We start from the raw sequence: 11,666 nt of genomic DNA on the forward strand, positions 1-11,666 counted from the left end.
AAATCTTATGTTTTTGTTTTATATTAATGTTTCTTCATTTTGATCTGCTTGCTTGCTGACGTCACATACTCCTGATAGTGACTCTAACTGCCTTATTCTAACTAATTAGACGGACATATCTGTTTTTTTCATTATTCAAACACTACATATGAGCCGTCCTATTTATTCCCTTCTCTGTCTTCTATTTTAGGCAACAGTTTCAAGTCACATATAATGGTTATTTGTAGAAAAATTCAGTTGTCCACTGTTATATAAACTGAAAAATGCAGTGTTTATATTGTCTTTGACTGTTATATCTGCCTATTCCTGTGTTTCTATGATAATTTCCCAAATTATTTGAGCTATATTTATATATATATAAATGCTTGACAAAAAATAACACAAAAACAACGCAAACTATAAAACTAATTTAGAATCTCGGCGTACTTAAAGAAAAACAGCTTTTCTAACATTAAATTTTAGTGTTTATATCAACTTAAGTTTCCATGGGAACGGTCTGATCTCTTCTTTTACATGTAGTAACAGCGAACACCGAGTTAAGGTCTCACGTGACAGAAGGAAACAAACTGCTAACCTAAAAATGCGTGCGTGTTTTTTTTTGTTGTTGTTGTTGTTGAAAGGTTAGTCACGTCAGACTTGCAAGTCACCTCATTCCAAATGCTTTTCTTATAAACATTGTTAGTCTCCTGGTGGTGGTGGTGTGTGTGCAAACAACACCTTAGGTTCAGCGCGTGAGACCCGCACTACAGGTTCCTCGAGTCCCCTAAGGATTTTAAACACTGGAATTCTCTCTCCGTAGTAAGAACAAAATTTTGAACATATCACTTACTACTGAACATTTTTATTGTACAATAAGTTTCTGTGGTTAAAATGTTTGAATTGTTTTGCAGCTCTTGTTGTTTTCCAACATTTGGCTCATTTTACACGGTTATAAGTTACGAATTTTCTCAACGCGTTAAACACAATAATCATTATAAAACATTCTATATAACATACATTATCAACCAACCTTACTTGCCGTACTTAACAGAATCTGAGTTTGGCTAAGCGTGTTAAGGCGTGCGACTCGTAGTCTGAGGGTCACGGGTTCGCATCCCCGTCGCGCCAAACATGTTCGCCCTTTCAGCCGTGGGGGCGTTATAATGTAACAGTCAATCCCACTTCGTTGGTAAAAGAGTAGCCCAAGAGTTGGCGGTGGGTGGTGATGACTAGCTGCCTTCCCTCTAATCTTACACTACTAAATTAGGGACGGCTAGCACAGATAGCCCTCGAGTAGCTTTGAGCGAAATTCAAAAACAAACAAACAAAGAGGATCTGAGTTTTCTATAAGTAAGTGATCGTTGGATTAGCAGTGTTCGGTTTAAGGTCGTCAAAGTTTTCTTTTTGTGATATTTGCTCCCGTTATGTACACAGTACTAACATAACCTAAGAACTCGTGTGTACAGGGTTGGTACTTTAAGTGGGTAACTGAAAATATCTGTAAAAAATTAACAACGTACTTTTTTATGAAAACAATCGATTTATGAAACGTTTAATTTAACTGCGTTGTTATCCTGCTATTTATGTATCGTCATAGACTTGGTGTACATAATATGGTAATAGGAACCTTTTGGGGTTAAGTAGTCGAAAATACCAAAATGCTTACTGACAGAAAGTCGCTCTTCGATCCGGTACGTAAATAGAATGGACAATTCAAAAGGCTATGAGAAATGATAGAATAAATGTCTTATAGACGAAATAAACAGCATAACTAGTAAACGTAAGCTGATGCGATTGTTTGCTTGTTATTCGCAAAAAAAATACTTATATCTTCAGGAAAGGGAACAATAAGTTGATGTGTTTTTTTAGTATAACGATTGGATAAAACGGAATATTTACATTGTAATATGGCTAAGTTGACAAACTTGCTTTGGTACCAATCAAACTCCTAATTTATAAAGGTACTTGAGAAGTAGAAATCGTAGGTCATAATAACGTTTGAATGACATTCAGTTACGTCAGAATGTTTTCTTATTCAAGTCACGTGTTTAAAGGATTATAGACGAAAAATAAATTATTAAACTTTTAAACATTTTAGCAGTTGACGGTGAATACAGTAGTTTAATACATATGATGGTAAATATTTTCGTTCTCTTTTCGCGTGTTAGCTGGAAAATTCTTCAAACATACTTGATATCGAATCTGATGAAATAGGAACTCAGAACGTAAATCCAATAACACAGTTCTGAAATTTTGTTTTTCTTTATTTTGTTGGTTTATCTAAACTAGTCTCTACCACATTCTATACTCTATCTGTTAGACAGATCTAACATACTTATTGGTCTGAGATATCAGTATTCGTCACCGAGACACAGTCTGAAGGCGGAGTGAGTGTCTCTCCCACATTCTACTTCTATACACTTCACAACAACTCCATAATATTCAAAAGTCCACCTGCCATCTAAATACGTTAAACATCATAGTAAATAATTCATCTAGAGGGAGTAAACGTATCAAATTGCATAAATGATTCGAGACAAGAATAAAGTTACATATATTGCACAAACAAGTGGAAACTAAGCTCCCAAATAAAGTTTTTGGAAAAACGTAGGTGTTTTGCAAAAATTGGTGTCTGCAAATGAAAGTGATGTGAAAAGAAATGTTTAAATACTAGACATAAGTTTGTGAGATGAAACAAATATCTATTTGATTTATATTCTGATGGCGTATTTAATGCAAATATTGAGAAACCAACTAATATGTAAAAACGAGTTAAAATGAAGTTAATGCTTTCTATGAAAATAGCGTTACGAATCATTCTAATGAAATTAACGCTTTATATGGCAAACAACCTATTTTGTACAGTTTTAACAATAGGATAACAGCTTTGAATAATTTTGTTTTCAACGCATGTACTTTCTCACACTTTCGAATATTGTCAAAGATTTCATACGCACTATTCAATTTAACTTGAAAATATTCTAGCAAAAATTCGAACAAAAAAACCTTTAAGATTGCTCTAAGGAGCATATTGGGAGAGGCTTAGCGGTAAACTACGTAGACTACGAAGTCAAGGCTTTTACGATTAGTGTCCTGTTAGCGCAAAATAGCGCTTCTTGTTTCTTAAGACAGGCGATTCCCAAACTTTTCTCAGTGTCAAGCCCATTACAGATATCCTGAATCAGCGTACAACCATGTTCTAGCAAGTGAATCAAACCAATCCATTCACTTCCTACTTCTCTGGTTTGTCTCCTACATAACTTTTTCCTTTCGTCAAACTTACGACGCTGGGTTTGAGAGAAACTATTTGAGCCTATAATTTCAAGGGACGACTAAGTGTAAGTAGCCCTTGTGTAAAAAAAAATATATAGAGAGAAAATATACTTTGATACACATAACTAATGTTTCTGTACGGAATAAATCAAGACAAGTCACTTTTTATCCAGATGTAGAGTACGTTTGCGTTGTTTTAATGGCATTCATAAAGAGTGACATAAAATAATAAACGTTACTGGTATGCAGTGTTGTTCCTTTAATTATAAGCGTAAAATGCTCTTGCGTTTATTAACAGGTTATGCACATAAAGTGTGAGTAAATGTTCATGGCTTTAGAAAAATGAGGCGTGACACATTAACTTACGCTTTATAATCTAATATATAAATTAAGCATGAAGTCATCTAGCGAATAACGTTTAAACCTTTTAACACACGTGAACAGTAAGAACAAGTAGACAGGCTTATGAAAGATATTTTACATACAACCAGTAACATATAGAAATAAACAGGGCCATTTCTTCATTTCTCCTGTCTCTTTTGCTTTAATTATGACCCAGTTAACTCTAAGACAACCATGAATAATTTCAGTAATCTAATTTTTTTCAGTTACCTTACCTTTAACTACTGAGCATCGAATATGCACACGCACGAACCGAAAAGTGTCATTACATAAATTCAGGTCTTCCTCCGTCTGTGTGGTAAATAACTACGAGTTATGATTAGGCTATATGTCCCTACTACGAGTTATTCTTGGGCTGTTTGTCCTAAGGGGAAGCAGCTCAACAACCTTTCAACACTTAAACTTGTTGCTTCCGATTAATTAATTCATAATCTCATTGTGTGTAAATAAATCGTTTCCAATACTAATAGTAATCGAAACGAATATTAATAAAATGTGACTAAACCTTTTTGGTCAATTTTTTTTATCCTAATAAACTATTTTTCAAACGTATTTTAACTTACAAGTTAAAACATAAAGTACGTTGTTTTACTATAGATCAATTTTAGTGCATATGTGTTTAAGCGAATGTTTTACTAGGTAGAAATTTGTGTAGCTAAGCCAATTAATACTCGAATAGCAGTATTGAATAATAATATCATATTATTTTGGAAAATATAGATTATAGCATAAACTTGACAAAACTTAGTTTAAAATATCATGATATACGTTTACAAGTTTATCCGTACGTTAGAGAATAAAACTAACTTCGTTTCTGATAATTTCTGTTTTACAGAACTGAAAACTACGAAATTGTTAAATTTCTGACAAATCTCCAAAATCTTTGCATTTATAAGATATAATTATTTATTTATGCGTCTATCTACAGTTTACGTGGCTCTGAATTTCACCAACGGCTTTAGTTTTCGTGAAATACTCGTGTTTTGACAGCTAAGCTTTGAGTCAGTTGAACAATATTTTTTACGAATAAAGTGTATTGGTTCTCATATTGAACAATAGTAAAATCTTTAGGCATAACAAAATGTGGTTGAACTCTGAGATATAGTTGAAGAATATGATAAACACACTAAACAGAAAAAACAATACTTTAATGTTATACCGAAAAAAGTAAAAGATGCAATGGTCATTGAATGTCTGAAGCACAATTATTTAATTTATCAAGGAATAATGAATATTTTTATGATCTATATCAGAGAAGTAAAGTAAAAGGTTACAACCATTTCTTATCTCACATAGTAAGTAATAAATACGTCCATATAAATGCAGTGAATAATCTGTAGAAGAAAAAGTACAGATTCGTTGATGATTGGTGGGAGGGGGTATGCTTTAAAGGTTAAATAGTATATTGTTATGAATTGGATTTCTTAGATTTCTTGTTGTACATGTCAACAAGGTAACCACAAGTATTTCAACCTAGTCTTGTTAATAAGCCGCCATTTCTCGTCTGAACATCAACAAAATAATTAGGTAATATAGAATTTTTAAAGTTCTATTGAAACTCAACAGAGAACGTTGCAGTATTATCAATACAAAGCTTTAGATTGGGCTGTCTGTGATCTGGCCACCGCGGGAAATCGAACCCCGTATTTTAGCGATGAAATTCCAAGAACTTACTGCTCACCCATCTTGGGGCAAGATCCCAGACTAGAATCTTGTACTTAATTCCATCTTCGTAAGTAGTAATGTGGTTGTAACTAGTAGTATTGTGGATTATTGACCCAATGAAATACTTAGTTTGTAGTTTGACTAAACTGCGTATTTATCAAAAAAAGAAAAACCTTTCAACTTCGAAAACAAAATCTGATACCAATAGTTCGAAACACGTTTTCGTCAGGGTACATTGTACCCTGATTATTACCCCAGTAAAAATATTGGAAGTAAAAAAACGACTAGAGAGTCATTTCATTTATATCTAGCATGCTTAACAATGTGCTTCAGTTTGCCTTTAACGCGTTAAAAATTAAACTGTTGTAATGTTTAACAGTCTGTACTTAGCTATTAAAGAAGCGTAATGTCTTGTATGTGTTGATCAAATGAATGTAGTTAAAATCAAGGGTTAATCCCACACCATTATAAATATTTATAAATTCATTATCTAAGAAGTTTTAAATTTCCTATATTCACACCCTCTGGAATAAGTGCTAACATAAGTAATGTATTGAACTCTTTAGGATCGTAGTTTGCTATATCTTAAACCTTAATGGTTTAAAATAGTCGCATGAGTAAGTTATCTAACAAATCACATAAATATACTATGTTAATACATGCTGTTTGTAAATCTTTCCCTCTCTTTAACATTGCACCCGAAAGTAAGTCATTAAAGAAGACAATGGAAAGATTTAATACGCACGAGTACACATTATAAAGGAACCACTCTCTCGCGCCATATTCCTTCTAAGGGAGACGTTTGCTGGCACTACAGGAGCAACGTCACGAACCAACGAAGAGGAAATATTTGGTTAACTGACGTCAAGTGCAGGAATCACGTGTCTTGTTTCTAAGCCGACACTGTCTCTTTGAAACGACAAAACGGATTTGGTTGAGGTTATTGAGCCAAAACATTGCCGTGGCTATTGTTAAACTTGTATTTTATATAAATAGGTACGCAACATTACAAAAGGTTTGTTTTTTAATCTTTTGTTTCCTTACAGTTTAAAACGACGTACTAAGGAGAAAGGTGTTTTACAGGGGATTATAAGACTAAAGAAAAAAAAAACAAACGCAGAGATTTTAATACAAGTTATCACTCTCAGTCAACTCCAAACTGAAAAATATTTATATGTTTTGTTTTTGTTTGTGGTTTCTTATCATATAATAGTAAACGTCAATAGAATAAAAACTATTTTTCTAAACAAATAAGTCTTATCCTGAAACGTTTACACATGTAAAAATTTCTTGGAACAAATTATTTTCGCTTATCAATACTTGCAGAAATCTGGCACCTACCAATCAGTGGAGGTTGCTGTAACAGTTCCTCATGTTGTTCGAAAGAGGGGATTATTCTTTACAGTTACAGATACATTCGAGTTATTGTTATAGAAACTTACGAACATGACGTGTTTTTACTTTGTATGCGTTACATATTGTGCTTTAAACCACGACGTTTTCTAGAGCTGAAAGTTAAAATAATATTTCATTGCTAAATGTGTTTATTATTGATAATATCTACGATATGTATTTCTGCACGTTTACAATCATAGATTATGTTTCCACAGAGATGGAATATACATTTTTAGCATTTTATTACGTTATATTTAGGCTTAATATATGTAGGATAACAGGTCAGTAAAATCACTAGTAACTCACTTTAATTGTTGTATGGATTTCAAGTACAAATTATATACTTTTGTATAAAACCACTTCTCATACCATTTCAACCAGTAGCTATATGGTTGCAATGTTATTATCATTTTAAATTGAACTATTTGACAACTTTAACGGAAAGAACTTTATTACATACTACGTTAATCTGCTATTAATTGTCATTATTAATATATAAAGGCGATATCTCCTACTGGTCCTATTCATAAATCATTTGTTAATCTATGAATTCTGAGAATTAGCTGGTATTCAGGAGTTGAACATTTTTAGAACATGATAGCGTACTGATATGATCAATGTAAAAGTCACTACACTTAACCTATCATTTCCCGTTTGATGAAAATCTACACGTAACTACGTATAGTTAAATCTCAATTAACGAAATTCACATTCACGAAAATAATCACAACGTATGTATGAGACTATACTGTGATTTAACCACTTTGCCCAGTGTAGTTTAATAACATTTTTCCTCAAAAATCTATAAACAAGCACTACAATAAGGTATACTTTAACAAAATGTAAACTAGAATTATGGTTTTAAACACACTGGTAGAGATGTGGTAATGCTAAATTAATCAAATGCAAATAAAACAGAAAAATAAAGTCGTTTTAGGTTACATCAGTCACAGTTGACTACAGATTGAAAGAAAAGTAACAAATGTTTAGTTTAAGAAAAATAAGGACACTTCGTTTAATTTAAACTTTCTTACATATTAGCGTTCACTAACAATCCGAAGTCAGAGGTTATATTACTTAACATTTACTGTAATAGATGGTTAAAAAAATTATCTTAATTAGTTTCTTATAAAATTTTAACTGTTTTTACCATCTTTATACCAGATCTAATATGCTTATTGGTCTGAGATCAGTATTCATTACCGAGACATAGACTGACCACTTGTATGATCACTTAGTGTAGGATACAGTAGATAATTATAAAAACATACACACACAATAAACGTTAAAACATGATGCTCGAATACTTTTTTTCTATTTATATTAGATATTGAGCAAGGGCTCGGTTGAATTATTTGTATATTCCATTTTATGTAGACATTTTCGTTTTATGTTATTCAAACTCACACAGTGATACCGTCAACATCTCATTTGAAGAGAGTGGTTTAAAAATTTGAGGGTTAAACACTCAGTTTTTGCATAACTTTGCAAGTGTCACATATAAATCAACCAAAAAAAGTTATTATATTACTTTATTATACGTATCTAGATTAAAACATAGGAGGTTAGTTCCAAACTTGAGTAAGAAATGTTTATACAATTTCGCCAAAATACATCATTGTCATTTTTGTATTGACTTCATACATTTTCTATACGCCGCTACCAGTAATATTGTTTCATTTACCTGCTAATCTCAGAGCTGACATCCGTTGAAACTCGGGCTCCTCCAGCCATTTGTACATCCGACGGAAGGTCTCTCTGCCGGACTTCAGCTTGCTCCATGGCTTGGGATTCCGCAGCAGATCAGAGAGGGTTCCTTGGGATCGGCACAGCACCCTCTGGGCGAAGATGGCCTGTGGAATGCTGTATCGTTTCAGTTCTGCACTTATTCGTTGGGCCAAATCTTTTGTGTTGATCTCCTCCACTTCGTCAGCTACCACCCCCTTAGAACTGTTAGGAGTCTGACCTCCTGAGCTCTTGATCGAAACCGCGGCGGGAGTGCCTGCTACGGCAGAACAAATAGAGTTAATTCCCATGTTGTGAACTGAGACTGGACTCAGACTGACCATAGGCTGAGAAAAAGAAGAGATTCCTAAACTGACGTTAGGCACAGATGTATGTGCGGTCAAGGCCGCTATGTTGACTGGTTTAATATCTTGGTGCTCGGGTGGTGTAACAGGCGCTTGCAGATGGACAGATGGCGGTGTATGGGTGGAATTCAGTCCATTCAACGTAGGCATCATACTTGTGGGAGAATGGAGGCTTACAGTGGGGCTTTGAGGAAACCCCAGGCCACGTGATAAATCCCGGTGATGTGCATAGGAGTCATACGTATTCGGAGATATAGCTTTTTCAGGAGAATGCAAGCCGTTCTGAAGGTATGGGGGAGAGGGAATACCAGTTTGTTGGGCCATAGTTCCAAGTCCGTTAGTAGCCATCATAGACATTGCAGATGGATGAGCTGCCCCGAGTGTAGGACCCATGTTCATAGGCGCCATACCGCCAACATGAGTAAGTTTATCATATTGATAACTGTTCATACTCATACCCAAATGATTATTTTGCATCAAAGTAAAACCACCGCTCACGTTACCGTGGTGACCATAGTGACTGAACTTGTCAGACATGGTGGAGATGGGTGGCAAGGGCTGCAGAGGGGTGAGAGTAGCGTAGCTATTTGCTACCGAAAGTCCAGGAGACATACGACAATTCAAGCTTTGATAACTGGGCTCGTTTAGACCCCGAAAGTCCGAGGCGTCAATCATTGTAGAAGATACCGTTTCTTCGTCTGAGTCTGAATGTATAATGTCCGAAGTGATCTCGTGGCCCGGGAGCAACTCGGGCGGGTTTGTCACGGGCTCGACACTGGTTACACTGCCGACGGAGTCGACAGCTTCCACTGACTCCACTGATTCAACTGAGCAAACCACCGCTACAGCTGTCTCACTAACGCCTGGCTCGCTGCTGATTTGTTGTTCACCTAACTCTCCCATGTTTTCCATGATTTGCGCGTTTTAATGACAATCCAAATTCATTGAACGGTTCTATGACACTCCTAGCTTTGCCTTAGATGGATTTAACGATCGGTGATTAGATTTTTGGGCGTAGTTACAGCCTGGGAATGGGCAAGCTGCAAGCTAACCTGTACTTTGCCGCCATGTTTACACTCTGCTAACTGCGCACCACCATTGGCGCAATTTTTGATACATATAGCGCATGCGCGCAACTGCTATTATCCGTTTTTATTCATCTGCTTTTGTTTCACGGCCAAAGCGACAGCGGGCATTCAATGTGCACTGCGCCTGAATGTCTCATTTTTTTATTGTTGGACAGAACAGGAAATGCTCTAGAATGTCCCAAGCATAAGCGAGTGTCCTTCTCAATTGTAATATTCTCTAACATTCTTCAATGTCTAACAACTGACATATCTGCACGGAGATTTTCGCACGTGCTACTGACACGAGCATTTCGAAGCAGACGAATTTCCAATATCTCAGAGCGTAAAATCGATATTAATTATCCTGTTCTAAGAATCTTGGTTGCTTGAAGATCATTTTTTTTTTTACCTGACCACAGCCACGTGCATATCATCCGTATCCCACGTGCTTAACCTCGCCTCATTCATTCACTGTCGACCTGTTCAGAAAGACGTTTGATACACTTAACATACAAACAGCTATATCCTTTGATAAATATAGTAGAGAAAAAGACAAACTCTCGGACATTAACAAAAACATGAAATCTAATTCATGGCCAGTTTAATTAAATAATGTTCTCTATTAAAAAAGGAAGAATATATTTTCCTTATACATACATCTCTCGAAGTTAAAGTTATGTTCGAAAGAAAGCACACTAACTATTAGTCAATCAACTAATGGTTATAACATCAGTCTCAAGAATGAAGCTAACGTAGAATCCCTAAAATAGGTTAACTTGTACGATTACACTTGTTTGTAATCTGAACACGAATTAAAATAACTCAAAGTATCTGAAGCGAGTTTGATTACAAGTTGAAATTGGACAAAACGAAAAATAAATGAAATCCGTCGGTTGTAGCAAATGAAATTTCTAACTTCTAATGAACTTACGAATTTGTTCAATAATTATATTTTATAAAAAAGTTGGAAAAAACAAAAACTAAAACGAAATAGCTTGTACAAACATTATGCTCAAGATATGCTATGTTCATTTAGTGTAGGATAAACTTTTGTTTGTGTTGAATTTCGCGAAAGCTACACGAGGGCTATCTGCGCTAGTCGTCCCTAATTTAGCAGTATAAGACTAATCAGATAGTCATCACCACCCACCGCCAACTCTTGGGCTACTCTTTTACTCTTTGGTGTGACGGGGATCCTAGCCCGCGACCCTCAGATTACGAGTCGAGTGCCTTAACCATCTGGCTATGCTGTAGTACCATTAGGGTAAAATAAATTATTATATATGCATACGTACACACTAAACGCTAAAGAAAATGACACTAGAACAATGTTTTCTACTTCTATTAGATATTGGGTGAGGAGGAATCGGTTGAATTATTTGGGAATTTCATTTTCTGGAAACATTTTCATTTTATGTTTTTCAAACTCACAAGTTCATGCTATCTCAACTGTTTCCTATTGAGAGCATAAAAGAAAAACCTTACAAAATGATCGAGGCAACGTGTGGATATTTCACGAGAAAAAAAAAGACATTCTAGGAAATTTGCGTGTAAAATATTTATTTGGCCACAGAGTAATCAGTTGTTTCTTCCGGTTCCTCCCTACTGCATTAAAGTGAATTTTCTTTTAAGACCCGTACAGATCTTTGTTTATAAACATGGAAAGGTACTGTGTTTCCCCGAAAGGCTGCAGGTTTATTGACTTTTTAATGTAAAATACAAAACTTGGAAAGTTTAGTCTTGAAAACCGTATATATAAGATGGACTTGAAAACAACTATTACGTTTACCTAACG

At 35.0% G+C, this 11,666-nt stretch overlaps 1 protein-coding gene across 4 annotated transcripts in view; it reads right to left on the minus strand.

Moving 5' to 3' along the window:
• The window catches only part of LOC143240908 (one cut domain family member 2-like), a 233,387-nt gene extending 223,512 nt beyond the window's left edge, over positions 1-9,875 (minus strand). For all 4 annotated transcript variants that reach the window (XM_076484160.1, XM_076484157.1, XM_076484169.1 and 1 more), the window contains exon 1: positions 8,399-9,875. In XM_076484160.1, coding sequence (XP_076340275.1) covers positions 8,399-9,716 — 1,318 coding nt within the window. In that variant the 5' untranslated portion in view covers positions 9,717-9,875. The remainder of the gene's footprint in view (positions 1-8,398) is intronic.
• Positions 9,876-11,666: the final 1,791 nt, after the last annotated feature.

Source organism: Tachypleus tridentatus, chromosome 2 (assembly GCF_004210375.1).
Source record: "Tachypleus tridentatus isolate NWPU-2018 chromosome 2, ASM421037v1, whole genome shotgun sequence".
Lineage (NCBI taxonomy): Eukaryota > Metazoa > Arthropoda > Merostomata > Xiphosura > Limulidae > Tachypleus > Tachypleus tridentatus.